This window comes from Chlorocebus sabaeus, chromosome X, assembly GCF_047675955.1.
Source record: "Chlorocebus sabaeus isolate Y175 chromosome X, mChlSab1.0.hap1, whole genome shotgun sequence".
NCBI lineage: Eukaryota > Metazoa > Chordata > Mammalia > Primates > Cercopithecidae > Chlorocebus > Chlorocebus sabaeus.
In genome coordinates, this window is record NC_132933.1 from 78,606,983 (window position 1) to 78,626,297 (window position 19,315).

Genomic DNA, 19,315 nt, shown 5'->3' on the forward strand with positions numbered 1-19,315 from the left:
AGTCATGCCCCCAGGCTTCAAGCCAGCACTTATGGATGGAACCTCCAGGCCAGTACACCCAGGCCCCAACTCCAGGATAACCTTGGCAGTCCCAGGCACCAGGCCAGCACCCACAGCCCTAGGACCCAGCCATGACCTTAAGTACCCAGTTTCTAGGCCTGCTCCACTGCCAGGCCAGGCCCCATAGCCCCAGACTCCAGACAGATACCAATGGACCTAGTTTCCAGGCCCTCCTCTGCACCAGACCAACACTTCTAGACCCTAGCTCCAGGCTAGCCTTTAGTAACCTAGGAACCAGTCTGCCACAGTGCCAGGCTAGCCACCACATCTCCAGACTCCAAGCCAGCATCTGCAGACCCAGGCTCCAGGCCTGCTCTAGCACCAAGCTGGCCCCTGAAGCCCCAGGCTTTAGGCTTACTGCAGTGCTAGTGTGGAACCAAAAGGTACAAGCACCATGCCTACTCCTGCAGCCTCAGGGTCCAGGCTAGCCCCTGGAGACTCAAGTTTCAGGCCCAACCCAGACTCCAGATTGGCCCAGTACCAGACTGGCCCACATGGGCCCAGACTTCAGGTATCCCCCATACCAATGCCTGGTCAGCCTCTTCAGCCCCAGACTCCAGGCCAACACTTGTGGACCTAGCCTCCAGCCCCACTCCAGCACCAGGTTGGCATGCATAGACCCAAGCTTGAGGCCACCCCTGACAGTCCAGCAGAATCAGGATCCAGGCCTGCCCCAGGAATCCCAGTAACTATGATGGTATGAATCTGGAAATCAATAACAGAAGAAAAATTGGAGAATTCACAAATATGTGGAAATTAAACAACATGCTCCTGAAAAAAGAGTCAAGAAGAAATTAAAAGGAATCGAAAAATATCTTCAGACAAAAGAAGGTGGAAACAACACGCCAAATTTATGGGATGCGGCAAAAGCAGTTCTAAGAGGGGACTTTATAGCAATAAATGCCTACATCAAAAAAGAAAAAAGACTTAAAAATCCAAACTAACATTATACCTCAGGGAACTCTAAAAAAGACCAGCTTGAATTGAAAGCTGGCAGAAAGGGAATAAAGGTCAGAGCAGGAACAAAAATGAATAGAGACTAGAAAAATAACAGAAAGGATGTATTTTGAAAATATAAGCAAAGAATTTTGAAAAGATAAGGAAAATTGACAAACTTTTAGCTGGACTAAAACTATTTTGAAAAGATAAGCAAAATTGACAAACTTTTAGCTGGACTAAGAAAGAGAGGAGACTGAAATGAATAAAATCATAAATGAAAGAGACGACATTACAACTGATACTACAGAAATATGAAGAGTCATAAGAAACTACTGTGAACAATTATAGTCCAAAAAAAATTTGATAATGTAGAAAAATGGATACATTCCTAAAAACATACAGCCTACCGAGACTGAATCATGAAGAAACAGAAAATCTGTATAGACCAGTAACAAATAAGTTATATTAAATGAGTAATCCAAAACCTCCCAACATAGAAAAGCCCAGGACCTGATGACCTCACTGCTGAATTATACCAAACATTTAAGGAAGAACTAATACCAATCCTTCTCAAACTATTCCACAAAATTGAGGAGGAAGGAATACATTCAAACTCATTTTGAGGTAGGCATTACACGAATACCAAACCCAGACAAGACACTACAAGAAAAGAAAACTATAGGCCAATATTCCCGATGAACATAGACACAAAATCCTGAGCAAAATGCTAGCAAACTCAATTCAACAACGCATTAATGGATTATTCACGGTGACCAAATGGTATTTATCCCAGGGAGGAAAGAATGGTTCAACATATGCAGATTAATAAATATGGTATATCACATTAGTAGGATAAAAGTCAATAGCCAATTGATCATCTTAATAGGTGCAGAAACACTTGACAAAACATACTTTTATAATAAAAAGCCTCAACAAATTATGTGTAGAAGGAATGTATGTCAACAGAATAAAAGCCATTTGTATATAACAGCCCACAGCTGACATCATACTCAATGGGAAAAAGCTAAAATCTTTTTCTCTGTGATCAGGAACTAGACAATGGTGCCCACTCTTATCACCTCTATTCAATATTGGAATTCCTAGCAAGAGCAGTTAGTTAAGATGAAATAAAAGGCTTCTATTTCAGAAAGGAACAAGTGAAATTATTTCTGTTTGCTGATAGCAAGATCTTATTTAGAAAACCATAAAGGCTCCATGAAAGAACAATTGGATCTAATAAACATCTTCTGAAAATTTACAGGATACAAAATCAAGATACAAAATCTGAAGTGTTTCTACACACTAACAACAAATTTCTGCAAAAGAAATCAACAAAACAATATAGTTTACAATAGCTATAAAACTAAAACTCTTAGGAATAAATTTAACCATGAAGGTGAGAGATCTGTACAGTAAAAAGTATAAAACATTGATGAAAGAAACTAAAGAAAATGCAAATAACTAGAAATGTATCTTGTGTTTATCAGTTGGAAGAATTAATATTGTTAAAATGCCCATACTAATCAAAGCAATCTACAGATTTTATGCCATCCATATCAAAACTTCAATGACATTTTTCACAGAAATAGAACAACCCGACAATTTGTATGGAACTATGGAAGATGCTGAATAACCAAAGTAATCTTGAGCAAAAAGAATAAAGCTGGAGGTATCACGTTTCCTGATTTTAAAATCTATAAAGTTATAGTAGTCAAAACAACTTGATACTAGCATAAAAACAGACAAATAGACTAATGGAACAGAACAGAGAGCCCAGAAATAAATCCACACATTTACAGTCAACTGATGTTTGACAAAGGTGCCAAGAACACACAATGGGGAAAGGACAGTCTCTTTGATAAATGGTGTTGGGACAACCGGATATACATACACAGAAGAATAAAGAAGAATAAAATCAGATCCTTATTTCACACTATATACAAAATATCAACTCAAAATGGATAAAAGACTTAAGTGTAAAACCTGAAACTGTAAAATTACCAGAAGAAAACATAGGGGAAAAGTTCTTTGTCACTGGTGTGGGCAATGATTTCTTGGCTATAACTCCAAAAGCACAGGTAACAAAATTAAAAATGGACAAATGCTATTACAACAAATTAAAAAGCTTATGCACAGCAAAGGAAACAATCAAAGTGAAGAGACAACCTATAAAATGGGAGAAAATATTTGTAATCCACACATCTGACAAAAAGTTAATATGCAAAATATATAAGGAACTCAAAGAACTCAATAGCAAGAAAACAAATAACCCAATTAAACAATGGACAAAAAAGACCTACCTGGTTATTTTCAAAAGAAGACATACAGATGGCCATTAGATATATGAAAAAAAAATGCTCAACATTACTAATCATCAAGGAAATGCAAATTAAAAACCACAATACCACATCACACCTGTAGAGTGAGCTAGTATCAAAAAGGGGAGAGATGGTCAGTGTTGGGCAGAATGAAAAGAAAAGGGAACCATTGTACACTGTTGGTGGGAAAGTAAATCAGTACCACTATTATCAAAAACAATACAGAGGTTTCTCAAAAAAATTACCATATGGTCCAGCAATTCAACTTCTAGGTAAATATCCAAAGAAAATGTAATCAGTATTTCAAAAGATATCTGCACTCCCATATTATTTACATTATTCACAACAGCTAAAATATGGATTCAACCTAAATGTCCATTGACAAATTAACGGATAAAGAAACTGTGCTATATATACACAATGGATTACTCTTTAGTCTTCAAAAAGATGTCCTGTCATCTGGGACAACATGGATGAACCTAGAGGATAATGTGTTATGTGAAATAAGCCAAGCACAGAAAGACAAAAACTCCATGATCTTACTTATATGTGGAATCTAAAAATGATAGATTCACAAAAGCAGAGTGTAGACAGGAGCCCTGTTGAGGAAATGGGAGATAGAGGATATATTGGTTAAAGGATAGAAAATTTTAGTTAGACAAGAGGAATAAGTTCAAGAATATTGTCTGACACGGTGACTATACTTACAACAATGCCTTAATGATATATTATATATATCATTAATATATAATGTATACATACTTTAAGAAATCATGTTGCACACCATAATATACATGTAATTTTTATTTGTAATTCAATAATAATAAACACAAATTAAGCAGAAGAATGGAATCATGAAGATTAGGTCAGAAATTAATATTACGTAAAAGAGAAAAACAACAAAGAAAATGAGGTAATCAAAAACTTGGTTCTTTTAAAAGATTAACAAAATTGATGAAACTTGAGCTACACAAATCAAGAAAAAAGGAGAATACTCAATTTACTAAAATAAAACGAGAGAGTTGCCATTAATACCAACATTACAAAAACAAGAGAAGTGTAAGGAAATACTATCTACAATTATATGACAACAAAATAGATAACATGTGAAATGGATAAGTTCATAGAAGAACGCAAACTACTGAAACTAACTCAAGAAAAAATGTAAAATCTGAATGGACCTATAGAGAGTAAGGAGATGTAAATAAGCAATCGTTCAATTTCATAGAAAGAAAAGGCCAGAAACTAGACTTCACTGGTTAATTCTATCCAATACTTAATAATTTATACCAAATTTCTAAAACTCTTCCAAAAATTAGAAGAAGAGGGCACACTTCCCTACAGATCCTGTGAGTGCATTACTGTCGAGATACCAAAACCAGACAATATCACAAGGAAAGAAAACTACATACCGATATTGCTTATGAGTATAGACATAAAAATCCTCAGCAAAGTATTAACAAACCAAATTCAACAACATATAAAAAGAATTGTACAGCATGACCTAGTAAGATTTATCCTAGGAATGCAAGGTTTTACATTTGAAAATCAGTTAATGTAATACACCATATCAAAAGAATGAAAACAAAAATCAAATTATCATCTCAATAGAAGTAAAAACTGACAAAATCTAGCACTCTTTCATGATAAAAACACTCAACAAACTAGGAACAGAAGGAAGCTTCCTCAAAGCTGATAAAGGGCATCTATGGAAAACCCACAGCTAACATAATTATGATAATATAATATAACATAACAAAATTAATGATAAAAGCTTTCTCTCTAAGATCCAGAACAAGACACGTATGTTTGCCTTCACCACTTTTATTCCACATTGTATTGAAGATTCCAGTCAGGGCAATTAGGTAAGAAAAAGAAATAAAAATCAACCCGATTTGAAAGGAAGTAAGACAATCTGTATTTGTAGATGACATAAATGTATGCATGAATATCCTAAGTAATCTACTACAAACTATTAGAAATAATAAACAATTTCAACACAGTGGAAGGAGACCAGATCAATATACAAAATCAGTTGTATTTCTCTACAGCAGCAATGAGCAAAACAAAAATGAAATGAAAAGAACGATTTAATTTACAATATCCTGAAAAAGAACAAAATCCTTAGGAATAAACGTAACAAAACAAGTGCAAAACATATACTCTGAAAACAACAAACATTGTTAAAACATTAAAGAAGTCTTAAGTAGAATGACATTCCATAAAGACTTTATACTGTTAAAATGGCAATACCCCTTAAACTCATCTGCACATTCAATTCTTATCAAACCCAGCAGACATTTTGTTTGTTTGTTTTGTTTGTTTTTATTTTTTTATTGTTATAGTTTAAGTTCTGGGATACATGTGCAGAACGTGCAGGTTTGTTACATAGATATACATGTGCCCTGGTGGTTTGCTGCACCCATCAACCCGTCATCTACATTAGGCATTTCTCCTAATGCTGTCCCTCCCATTGCCCCCCACCTTCCGACAGGCGCCAGTGTATAATGTTCCCTCCCTGAGTCCATGTGTTTTCATTGAGAGTTATAACTACATCCTAAAGAAGCACAGGGGACACCCAAATAATATTAGGAAAAAAAACCCATATATATATTTGCTTAGTGGTATATATATAACCTTTCTTACATTCTTAAACCAGAATTGAAACATTCCATAATAGAGCCAAACTTCTATTGAGTGCTGTATGCCAGGTATTGTGTTAAGCACTTTCACATACCTTGGGAGCTTTATTCTCATAATTCTCATAATACAATGACCTGAGCATCAGCTGTGTGGAGTGACCTACACCTTGACCATGATCCTGGGGAATGATGAATGAAAATGCAAAGTGTAAATATATACTTTTTAGGAAAATGCCTCTACTTCAACACAAAGGAGTCGCTCCATTTCTATCCCTTTGAACCCCAAATGGAATCCTGTATCTTTTCTCTGAGCTACAATCTTGAAAGAAGAAAGTTACTGTGCTGTGTTATAACATAAGAATGTAAATAATTTAAGCTGTCAGAGTTGTTTCCTCAGAATTTATCCAACATTATAAGCCAAAGGGTCTACATCAGTGTCTGAATCATTTAAAATTATTCAGTGTATTGAGAAGCGAGTAAAACGCTAGGTATTTCATGTTTACATCTGAAGGAGACCACATTAGTTCATCCCCTGCCCCTTTTCTAAATGATGAAACTCATGAGGTCTAGCAAAGACCGAGGACTAAAATAAGAAGTATATTGCGCACACCTCAACAGATTTTCATACGAAAAGTTATTCTGTTTGATACAAACCTACTGTAGTTCGTGAATTTACTATGTGTAATCATCAAGTCTTCACTTTTAAAAGAAAGTATCACTTGAATCTATTTTGTAAAGTTTTTAAACATCTACTTGAGCATTTGCATTACCAGTATTAATCAACCTGAGAATCAGAAAAAAAAAGTTGCAAATATATTTGCCTTTGGCATGAGAACAAGTAATTGGTGCAGTCCAGCTCTAAAAGTACAACTCTAATAATGTAATGCTTGGTCTGCCTCTGCTACATAGTGATTCACATATTGCTTCCCTATCCACAAATTTGTATTTGATTTAGCATATAAAACAGGGAAAAAAGCAATAAAAAGACAAATAAGTGGTTTAGTTACATATACTTTGCTTCTTTCCAAGCTCAGAACTGTGAAAATAGGCAAATATCTTATCCCACTGAGGCACTATAATTAAGAGATGCCTAATAAAACGACTCATAAAATATACTTTAATTGGGTTCAAAGAAGAGTTAATTTAAAATACAAAAATCAAAGAGAGTGCCAGTTGATGAGTTTCCACTCCTTTTTGTAAATAGCATTAACTGTTTTAGAAACTTCCAAATGTTAATCTGATAGTACAGGACAGTTAATTATAACTCAAAATATTTATAGACACAGGAAGCACAGATACTATATTCACATTAATTCACATATGTAGCCTCTATCATTAAATAATTTCTATAAAATCTCAAGTTTCTAATTAGCATTTGTGGTGTTAAAAAGAAGGCTAATTTGGTAGCTGGGTTCTTTTCAGTGAAGACACGATCAACTAGCAGAGTTAAGATGCTAGTCCACCTTATATGCATTTTAGGATCTAACGTATTAGTGCAGAGTTACTTGCAGCAAGATGCACAAATCCTGCCTATAAGGCTTTGTGGGTGTCACCGTTCTGTGCACTTTATTAAAACTACTCCACCCCCCAAACCTAATAAAAATAATTGTTGCTTATAACTTGGACATATTTGGTGAAGTTGCTAATAAAGTACATTATTAAATGCAACATGATTTCACACTGTAAATGTCTTGAAAATTCAGTTTCTGCTACATATTTTCTCCCTAAAATAAAATGTTTATATAACCCTTGTCCTCACTCCCAATTTTTTCCAGTAATCTGCTTTATTAGGGCTATGTTAATAAAAATTAGGGTCAAGAAGCCATTCATAAACAATAAAAAGTGTTTCTAAAGTAGTGAATTTTTTCTTCTATATCATTTTTTCTGCTTATTTCTTTTCAAATGTCAGATATTTCTCTTTATATTTTGTTCTAGGCTTCTATGCAATAGTCCATTTTTAAAATTTATGTTTTAATTGACAAAAATTATACATATTTATCATGTATAACATTGTTTTGAAATATGTGAATTGTGGAACAGCTAAATTGAGCTAATTAACATACACATTATTTCATATATTTATCACTAGATATTCCATATTAATGGCACTTGTTTTTAACATGAAACAGAGTTTTAGGCACAATAGTCAGTTACTTCTGGTTCTGCTTTGTGGAGAAAGGTGTATGGAGTGAAATCTCTGCATTCTCCAGATAATAACTTTCTAATGCTTTAAGATAACTAGATTGTTTTTAACTGTGTGGAAATTAGAAGAGACCTTAAAAAATTCACAAACGTAACTAGTGTATGTACAAATAACCCTAATTTTAGGGATATGCACATGAAAATGACATTCTGACTTTAAAAATAACAGTTTTACTGTCCCTTCTCAGTGGTTACACACCTGGAAAGGTGCCATGTGCTTTCACTGGAAGTACCACACTTGCATTTCTGTGTTGTGATGTCAGTAGCAGAAACCCTTAGAGCTGGCAATTTAGCTTCCTTTTCTCCTGCTTAGAAGAGACATGAAGTTACTACCCTGTAGAGATACTTCATTTTTCTATTTGGCTTATTTAAAAATCACCTATTCTGATTGATCTTTAAGAACGAATGATGTAAACAGCTATTAAATTTTTTTTCAAATTCATAAAACTATTCATACTTTTTTGAAACAGGAGTTAATGCCAATAATCCATCGGAAGTATCTACTTTTAGAAGGAAATGGGGCAGCACCAAGTGGGTATAATTCGATTGGTTAGGACTGTTGGGACTGATGTGGAGTGATGCTTTGCACCACAAGTTCTGTAAAGGGCATGGCACCAAAATCATCCATTTTCAATACATCTGCACTATGGAATGACCCATGTAGTGAATTTTGTCTTGGTCGCCCTGGCAGGACAGTATTGTGATCAGCACGGATGTCATTCAGGCCCTGATGTGGAGGGTGCCATGACAGGTCTGGAGGATGGAAGGGCTTGGCACCAAAGGGGTCCAACAGGCTCTCCTCGAGTTATAAGACATTCCCCTTATCTTTCCCATCAGTCTCTGCAACACCAGTGTTCTCCTTGGAGTCTGAGATGGTTAAAAATTCATTGCTGCTTTGAGAGTCTCGGCGACCCACATTTTTGTGCCTGCGAGCCCTCTCTGGAGTGCGGTAGGTAGGCTTCAAAGTTTTTGTACTAGTTGGCATGCCATGATGCCCCTTCCCATTACTTTTGGACATATCCTGCTTTGTGCGCCTTTGGCGAGAGGACAGTTTCTGTAAGCAGCGCTGTTTGACTTTTTGCTGCTGGCTCCCCGTTATTTCCTCAAAGGACACAAGCCCAAAAAGGTCCTCGTTGCTTTCACTTTTACTTGTTGATGTGAGGAAGGGCTGAATTGGGGAGGAGCCAAATATATCTATGCTTTTGGGATGTGTCTCAGGCCCCACCGCATGGCATTCTTGTACTTTCACCTTCTTGCTAAAAGGCGCCTTTGTGAATACATCGAATTCCTCCGGCTGGAGTCCCGCAGCAGGAAACCTGTGTTGAGGGAGGTTCTTTTCATTCTTTCTTGCTGGGGCTGTTGAGCACACACTGCAAAGAAGGGGATGGCGCCAAATATATCGAACTCCTGTTTAGGAGTCTGCACTCCAACATCAGAGGATAATTGGGCTGAGGTGAGGAGTATTGTATGAAGGTCTTGGGTTGGTCCACTGCCAGATTTGTCTCTGTAGACAGGGCTCATGTCACTGTACTTTGCTTTAGCCTGCTCATAATCAGAATCAGAGCTACGTTTCTCCTCTTCTTCCTCATCTTCAGAATCCATGAGGAGAGGCCTGTGACCCAGATTTTCTGGTTCGGTATCATCATCATTAAAGTCTCCTTGTTCTCCCTGAAGAACTTCTTCATCCTCTTGCTCTTCTTCTTCACTGCTCTTAGGAGAAGGGGCAATCATACCAGATAGGAAAGCTAGGATGCCAATTGGGTATCTGAGTATCAATATCAACACAGACACTGTGACTAAAAGTCCTTGACATGTTTGAGTATTCTTCTTTCCTGAGTGCACAATTACTCAAGTAAATGGATGTAGGACCCTTTGGAGAAGGACTGAAAAAATCATTACCATGTATACTTGCCATGATGTTACAAATCTTTCCTCCTGGGGACCCAGTCCCATTTCAGTTTACAGTGGCTCTGAACGTTGGTTCAGGTCGAGAAACTGGACCAGGAAACTATGTCTTTTTATTGAGGCCACTGCCCTCAGCCTCTTGATCATCCATTTAGGTTTTCCTTTTTTTTGTTGTTTTTGAGATGGAGTCTTGCTCTGTTGCCCAGGCTGGAGTGCAGTGGTGTGATCCGGGCTCACTGCAACCTCTGTTTCTCGGGTGCAAGCCATTTGCCTGCCTCAGCCTCCCTAGTAGCTGGGATTATAGGTGACTGCCACCACACCGAGCTAATTTTTGTATTTTTAGTAGAGATGGGGTTTCACTATGTTGGCCAGGCTAGTCTTGAACTCCTGACCTCAGATGATCCACCCTCCTTGGCTTCCCACCATCCAGGTTTTATTTTTAAACTCTTTATTACTAAAATAATGTTATAGTCCAGAGAAATTTTAAAAAGGAGATAAAAATTTTCATTTCCCCTCACCCTTTTTTCCCTAATGTTAATAACTTACATAACCATACTGTAATTACAAAAAATTGGAAATTAACATGGTACAATATGTTAAATTAAACTACACACTTTATTTACATTTCACCAGTTATAGAACTAATTTATTTTTCTGTCCCAGTGTGTAACTCAGGATCTCACATTGCCTTTAGTTGTCGCTTCTCTTTGTTCTCTTTTAATCTGCGACAGGCCTTCAATCTTTCCTTGTCTTTCATGACCTTGAAAGTTTTGGAGAGTGCGTATCAGTTATTGTATTATTTTCTATTGCTGCATAAAACTACCAAAAATTTGGAGGCTGCAAACAACATAAATTTATTACCTCACAACTTTCATGGCTCAAAAGTCTAGGTATGCATTAGCTGAGTTCTCTGCTCAAGGTATCAGTGGGCTGAAATCAAAATGTCACCCGAGGCTATGATCTTATCTGAGGCTTGGGATCCCCTTCCAAATTCACTGGTTGTTGGCAGAATATAGTTCTAACAGTTTGAGGATTGCAATATTCCAATTTTTTTTTTTGCTATTGTCAAGGGTTTGCTCTGTTTTTAGATGCTTCCCTCAGGTCCTAGTTGTGTGTACCTCTCACAATATAGCAGCTTACTTCTTGGAAGCCAGCAGATAAATCTCTAGTCTGCTATGGGAGATTCTTATATAATGTAACATTATTATGATACTTACTATTTCATCACCTTTGCCATAAAATGTTACCTAATCAAGACATTGATTATCCCGTCATATTTAAAAGTTACAACCACACTAAAAAGAGGGGTTAACACTGGGGAAAGGGAAACTTGGGAGCCAAATTTGCATTCCACTTACTGCTTTTATTGTTGAGTGTTCCTCAATTTGGATTGGTTGAATCTTATGATTAGATTAAGGTTATGCATTTTTGATGATAATACTACAGAGGACATGTTGTATCTTCTCAATGCATCATATCAGAAAATATATGATGTTGATGTGTCTTATTGCTGTTGATGTTAATTTGTTTTTTACATTTAATTTTTAATTGACAAATAGTAATTATATATATTTGTGGGGTACAAGGTGATGTTTCAATACTTGTATACATTGTGAAATGATCAAATCAGGTAATTAGCATATCTATAATCTTAAATATCATTTCTTTGTGGTGAGAACATTTAAAATCCTCTCTTTAGATATTTTGAAATATACATTACAATATTTATAGTCACTTTGCTGTGCAATATAACACCAGAATTTTTCTCCTGTCTAATTGTACCTTTGTACCCATTGACCAATGTCTCCTCTTTCCCCATTCACCTCTTTCTTCCTCAGCCTCTGGCAAACACAACTCTATTCTCTATTTCTATGAGTTTGACTTTTTAGATTCCTTATATAAGTGAGATCATACAGTACTTGTCTCTCTGTGCCTTGCTTATTTCACATAATGTCCTCTAGATTCATCCATGTTGTTGCAAATGACAGAATTTCCTGTTTTTAAAGAGCTGAATGGTATTCCATTGTGCATATATATCACTTTTAAAAATTAATTCATCTGTTGGTAGACACTTAGGTTGTTTACATATCTTGGGTATTGTGAATAATGCTGCACTGAACATGGGAGTGCAGATATCTCTTCAGCATACTGATTTCATTTCTTTTGTTGTTTTTAAGTTTTTCAATTTTTATTTTAAGTTCCAGGATATACATTCAGGATGTGCAGGTTTGTTACATAGGTAAATGTGTCCCATGGTGATTTACTGCACCTATCAACCCATCACCTAGGTATTAAGCCCAGCATGCATTAGCTATTTTTCCTGATGCTCTCCCTCCCCCGACCCCCACAAACAGGTCCCAGTGTGTGTTTTTCCCTACCCTGTGTCTATGTATTCACATTGTTCAGCTCCCACTTATAAGTGAGAATATGCAGTGTTTGGTTTCCTGTTCCTACATTAGTTTGCTGAGAATAATGGTGTCCAGCTCCATCCATGTCCCTGCAAAGGACATGATCTTGTTCTTTTTTTATGGCTGCATAGTATTCTATGGTATATATGTACTACATTTTCTTTATCCAGTCTATCATTGATGGGCATTTTGGTTGATTTCATGTATTTGCTATTGTAAATAGTGCTGCAATGATCATATGCATGTATGTATCTTTATAATAGAATTATTTATATTCCTTTGGGTATGTACCCAGTAATGGGATTGCTGGGTCAAACGGTATTTCTGGTTCTGGTTTTTGAGAAATCACCACACTGTCTACCACAATGGCTGAACTAATTTACATTTCCACCAACAGTGTAAAAGAGTTCCTGTTTCTCTGCAGCCTCACCAGCATCTGTTTTTTCTTGACGTTTTAATAATCACCATTCTGACTGATGTGAGATGGTATCTTATTGTGGTGTTTTTTTTTTTTTTTTTTTTTTTTTTTGAGACGGAGTCTGGCTCTGTCACCCAGGCTGGAGTGCAGTGGCCAGATCTCAGCTCACTGCAAGTTCCGCCTTCCGGGTTTACACCATTCTCCTGCCTCAGCCTCCCGAGTAGCTGGGACTACAGGTGCCCGCCACCTTGCCCGGCTAGTTTTTTTTTCTGTATTTTTTAGTAGAGACGGGGTTTCACCTTGTTAGCCAGGATGGTCTCGATCTCCTGACCTAGTGATCTGGCCGTCTTGGCCTCCCAAAGTGCTGGGATTACAGGCTTGAGCCACCGCGCCCGGCCTGTGGTTTTTTTTTTAAAGACTCTTAATTATTGAACCAGAAATTTAAAACACAAAGGTAAACTTCTTAGAAAACAAGACTGCCACACATCAAAATGGATGGGATTTGAACATATTTGAACTTAAAAGATAGTTCAAAATCCTTCAATGCATTCCTTTGTGTACAAACAAAAAGTGAGCATCAGTCTCAAAGAGTTAGGGGAAAAAATCTAGAGAAAACAAAATAATAAGTCTAAAACGAGAAAATAACATATTTTAAAACAAAATCACAATTGATAAACAAATCAAAACTCTAGTTTTCTGAATGGAAAACAGATATCCTTAACAAGTCTAGTTAAATAATGTTGAGCACCCGATTCTGTGGCTGCTCAGGGTGCCACTATGTAACCCGCATGGACCTAGGGTGGCCTGAACAAAGGGGGGCAAATGTGGGAATAAAAGACAGGAGACAAAAGAGTATTTTGGAAGGAGGGATTGGGGGCATCTTGCTTCTAGTGGATAAGGACCCTGAGCTTTACACAGCCCTCTCTAGTTATTAGGCAAAAGAGATAGTGAGAAAGGGGGTGGAAGAAGGGGTCAGCTGCTCAGTCCAGAGTAGGCTTGCAAGACTGCATTCCTGGATCAACAGGCTCTAGAAGTAGATAATCTTGGCGCCAGGGAGTGATTGCCTCCAGCAAACATTCTGTCAGCAGAAGCAGTGGTGAGTTTGCTCACATCCTGCATTCAAGATAAACAGTTTGCTGTTTGATCATATAGCCTCCAGTGGAATGCTGAGTTGGTCAAGTCCCACAGGCCTTTGGCTCCCTACATATCCCCCTTTCTGTTTATGAATTAATTGGAAGAATGTAAGGCCAGGCTGGGCGGCTCTCATTGTCTGATTGGTGGTCCATCTGATTTTACAGACCATGAAAAGAAGACAGAGACAAAACAACATTACACCAAGAACTACATATAAGATGTTAATTTGGTGCTTTAGATAGGTCCAAGGGTTGAGGCTCTCCAGGCCTTGCTGGAATTCGGTCCAGTCTTCTAAAGAAGGCTGAAACTCTTGAGTTTGCCTATTTCAATCAAGAATTTTGTTTTGTAATTCACCAATATCAAAGGTGATGTTGGATGTGAAAGCTCCCTGCAAATGGGCTTTCACAAGGTCCCGCAGATACTCACTTTGCTTATATTCTAAGTTGGTTACACAAATATGAGTGTGATTAAAATGACAACGCAATTGCTGCTGCAATTGCAAGCTTTGTACTTGTTCCCCTAACCATAGAACCGTGGATTTCAACACTGGCACTTCAGTTTGTAACTCAGGGTTAATTTTATTCTGAAGTAGCCATGCTTGGTTAGCTGTACATGTCCAGTTCTCCACGTACCGAGCTGTTTGAACAGAACTATGCAAAGCTACAGAAGATATCACAACAGAAGTTATTAGTGTGACCAAGGAAACAATAGCAAAAATTATCATGCCTAAGGCTCTACGGACATGATAAGTAAGCTGAGTTAGAAGAAGTTTCATAAAATGCAAAGCAGGTGTGGCAGCCAGATTAACAGGAATCCATAGCCCAGAGATGAGACCCAAAATCATCAAAGTAGAGATATTATGTGTTTGCAATGTACTATGATTAATGCAGTTATATAACTGACAAGATTTACAGGTCAATTGGGTATTGTTTCACTGGAGCTGGTCCTTCTTAGCTGCTAAAAAGACATAAGAATTAAAAACACAAATTGTAAATTAAGTGGTGATATTCTTTACAAATGTAATATTAGAACTGTGTCATGAGTCCACTCGGCCTTCTCTCCATCTCTGCACTCAGGCTCAGCTGACTCATGGCTTGTACCGGAGGGACCTGGCCCATGGTTGGCCACCCTGGGTTCCTCCAGTTTCCCATTCCATGGTCGCATGCACCTTGAGGGCACCCACACAGCTTGTTCATCTCCTGCAAAAACACAAGCATACCCTCTTCCCCACGTCAGTAAATCCACTGGACCTTTCCATTCTCCTTCTTCCAGGGATTTCTATAACACTTTCTAATAAACTTTCCTCTTTTCCTCTATCACTTGCCAATGTCTTTCTGCTAGAGTCTTACCAAGATCCGTACCAGGAGTCAAAAAATTTAAAGTAAATAAGGCTAAATGTAGTTTTGATTGAGGTGGTAGTTGGCCTCCTATACCCCCTTTTTGTCCTTTCAACATGCGTTGTAATGTTCGATGTGCCTGTCCTATAATGCTTTGTCCTCTAGGATTATAAGGAATTCCTGTTTTATGGGTTATAGCCCAAAGCGCAAGAAATTTTGAAAAGCATGTCTAGTATAAGTAGGTCTGTTGTCAGTTTTTAATTGGTTAGGTATCTCCATATGAGCAAATGATGACAGACAATGTCACTGTACATAACCAGCTGCCTCATCTGTTTGACATGTAGCATGCAGCATATGAGAATAAGTGAAACAAATTAAGCAGTTCTGGGTCTAGTGTACTTTTAACTGTAGCAATTTCTATGTGACTGGCTACATTTACAACATAAGCTGAATCACAGACAACGTTGATAGGATCTTAAGCTGTGAGCTGTAAAACCTGAATGACTGCAATTAGCTCTGAGCGTTGAGCTGAAACCCCAGAGATCATTATTGTTTTCGGACCTTTTTGGGATAACAAATACTGGTGAATTCCAGGGGCTAACTGACTTTTCTATATGTCCTGCATTCAATTGCTCTTTTACCAACAGATGAAGTTGATCTAGCTTCTCCTGTGTTAGGGGCCATTGATCCACCCATAAGGGTTTGTCACTAAGCCATTCTAATGGTAAGGCAGTGGGCGGAGGAGAAATATCAATGACCCACAGCAGAAATCCTGACCTCCTAGTGCTTTTCTATCTGTTTTTCCAGTTACTGATATTGGGTTAGGATTTCATTTTAGAAACCTCCCCAAACCTTTTCCACGGTGATATCCCATGTTCTTCAACATTTTAAATCCTGGATCATCAAAGTTTTCATTTGTACGTCTCATATCCCATGCTGTAAGTCTCGACCCCATTAATTGATGGTTATATTTGCAACATAAGGCTGGAAAGTCCAGAGCGAACTTAAGGTTGTAAAAGTTCTTTAATAAATAAACAGAGTAACCTTAGCTCTCTGAGTGCTAGTAAACTCATATCAAGCGATTGAATTATGTGGGCTCTACTAGACTGCCGCTTTTCCATATTTACCAGACCCATCAGTAAACAGTGTTAAAGCATTAAGTATGGGGGAGTGCAATACCGCTTCGAATTGCCTTTTACTTAAAGGAATCCTGATGATATCAGGGTCATGACTTAGCAATTGGCTGCATTAATTATTAAGATGGCAAGCTGAAATAAGTAACAAGAAGTTTAAAAAGAAAATCTGAAAGCATCTCTAGAAACAGAGACTTAAATAATATACTTTAACCATGTGCCTAAAGCCACAGGCAGAACAGCTTAAATCTCGTAATTGAGTTTTCAAGCTGACTAACTTTATGGACTTTAATCTGGCAAACAGTCTTGAAAACAGTGACTCACTAGCTGGGGAACTCAATTTAGGACTCTTTTAACAAGTACAAATCAAAGACTATCTGTAATCAGTGGGTTAAGACAGTCATTCATGCCTGAGTTTTCACGACACTTACAACTTTTCTTCACTTTCTGAGAAGGACACGACATTTTTACCTTCTAATTTAACAAATATCATTTAATTACGTTTAAAGTTCTCCTTTAAAGGGTAATGTGTGGTTTTACATCCCTAGCTTTTAATTACTCTTAAATTCATAGGCCCTCTGTAACCTCTCTCCATTCAGAGGTTACTGTTTTACTTAAATTGAATTTGGAAAGCTATGTCAGGGGTAGGAGAAAGATAACAGTAGCCATTATTAGAAAAGAGGTTTTTCAATTTCTTACATTTTAGTAAAGTTTTAGCAGAGAATCATAGCCTGGGATGTAACACGTGAAGTTTTGCTATGGGCTGCCCTCAGAGCCAGAGGGCAGCGGTGCAGGCCCTGGGCAGCGGCCACCTTGTACTTGCTTAGGCTTTGCCTGTGTCTGCCCCACTCCCTCCCTCCTTTGCGGGGGCGGGGGATGGGGGGTTGGGATGCTGCCGGCCTGGGTGGACCTTGTGGGCTTGGTCGCAGCAAACTTTTCTGCTGCTGAGCCTTTTTATCTGCCAACCGCCTGCTTGGTCAAGCGGTTTCGACTTCTAATGCCTTTTTCTTATCTTTTTATGAACATACACCTGATTGCCTTGCTGATTCTGCATTACTGAGCAGGTTAAGAACTCTTCTTCTAATGCTGCCTGCTTAAGACAGGGACTGATAGCTGTAGCGTATCCTCTGTAATGTCTGTGTGTACAGCAGCACGGTTCTGTTTAGCCTGGTCTGCACACATTTCTTGCCAATTTAAATTCCATGTCAGATACGCACTAGTGGACAAGCAAGTTTGCGCCAAGTGTTTCACATCAAAGGGTAAAAGACGCATAGCACCAAACACAGATTCTAGCAATCCTAAGGGGAATGGGCTCTTTATGCCATTATTTGCCACACTTGCTTTTAATTCCTTCAACAACTTAAACTCTAGTGGAGTGTGTTCATGAATAAGCTGCTGTGGATTATTTGGATCAGGCCTTACGGAAATAGGAAAAGCGCAAGGTCCTAAGGGCTCTCCAGCTATGGCAGCAGAGCATAAAATTCTTTGTATCAGGGTCTCTATTCCTGCCACTGAAGGAGGCGGTACAGATGTTTCTGCAACTGGAGGAGGTGGTATAGGCCAATTTTATCCTCCCTCTTCTGTTTTTTATTTTCTATTGGAGCTGTGGGTAGGTAATACTATTTTTAGTTTTTTGATGTACCTTCATACTATTTCCTAAAATGACCGTACTAATTTACAGTATCACCGATGGTGTGCTAGTGTTACCTTTTCTCCACATCCTCACTGACATTTATCTTTCATCTTTTTGATAATAGGCTAACAGGTGTGAGGTGATATCTTGTGGTTTTGATTTGCACTTATCTAATGATTAGAAATGTTGAGCATTTTTAAATATATCTGATGTCCATTTGTATGTCTTTTGAGAAATGTTTATTTGAGTCCTTTACCCATTTTCTAAAAGGGTTATTTGTTTTCTTGTTATTGAGTAGTTTGAATTCCTTGTAGGTTTTGGGTATATTACTTTCTTATTCAATGTATGATTTGCAGACATTTTCTCCCAATCCCTGGGTTTTTCCCCTCACTCAATTGTTTCCTTTGCAGTACAGAAGCTTTTTAGCTTATTCCAATCTTGTTTGTCTAATTTTGCTTTTGTTACTTGTGCTTTTGGTGTCATATCCAAGAAATCTCTGCCCACATCAGTGTCATGGGAATTTCCTCCTATGTTTTCTTCTAGTAGTTATATAGTTTCAGGTTTTATGTTTAAGTCTTTAATCCATTTTGAGTTGATTCTTGTATAAGGAGTGAGATAATGGCTCATTTTCATTCTTTTTTATGTGGATATCCAGTTTTTTCAGTGGCATTTATTGAAGCAACTGTCCTTTACCCATTGCACGTTCTCGGTATTTTTGTTCAAAACCAGTTGACCATAGATGCGTAGGTTTATTTCTGGGATGTTTATCTTATTCCACTGGTTGATATGTCTGGTTTTTTTTGACGGAGTCTCCCTCTGTCACCCAGGCTGGAGTGTGATCCTGGCTCACTGCAACCTCTGCCTCCTGGGTTCAAGCAAGTCTGCTGTCTCAGCCTCCGAGTAACTGGGACTAACGGCACGTGCCACCACACCTGGCTAATTTTTTTTTTTTTTTTGTATTTTTAGTTGAGACGGGGCTTCTTCACCATGTTAGCCAGGATGGTCTCCATCTCCTGACCTCGTGATCCACCTGCCTCGGCCTCTCAAAGTGCTGGCATTGCAGGCATGAGCCACTGTGCCTGGCCTGATGTGTCTGTTTTTATGCCAGTAGCATGTTGTTTTAATTACTATAGATTTATAATATATTTTGAAATCTGGTAGTGTGATGCCTCTAGCTAGCTTTGTT

The 19,315-nt window shown here is 37.9% G+C and overlaps 1 protein-coding gene across 1 annotated transcript; it reads right to left on the reverse strand.

Moving 5' to 3' along the window:
* Positions 1 to 7,933: 7,933 nt before the first annotated feature.
* LOC103232204 (putative BMP-2-inducible kinase-like protein) lies at positions 7,934 to 11,065 on the reverse strand. The gene is given in 2 exon segments (XM_037989451.2): positions 7,934 to 9,508; positions 9,511 to 11,065. Coding segments are annotated over 2 exon segments (1,278 nt in total). The 5' UTR covers positions 9,893 to 11,065; the 3' UTR covers positions 7,934 to 8,612.
* Positions 11,066 to 19,315: the final 8,250 nt, after the last annotated feature.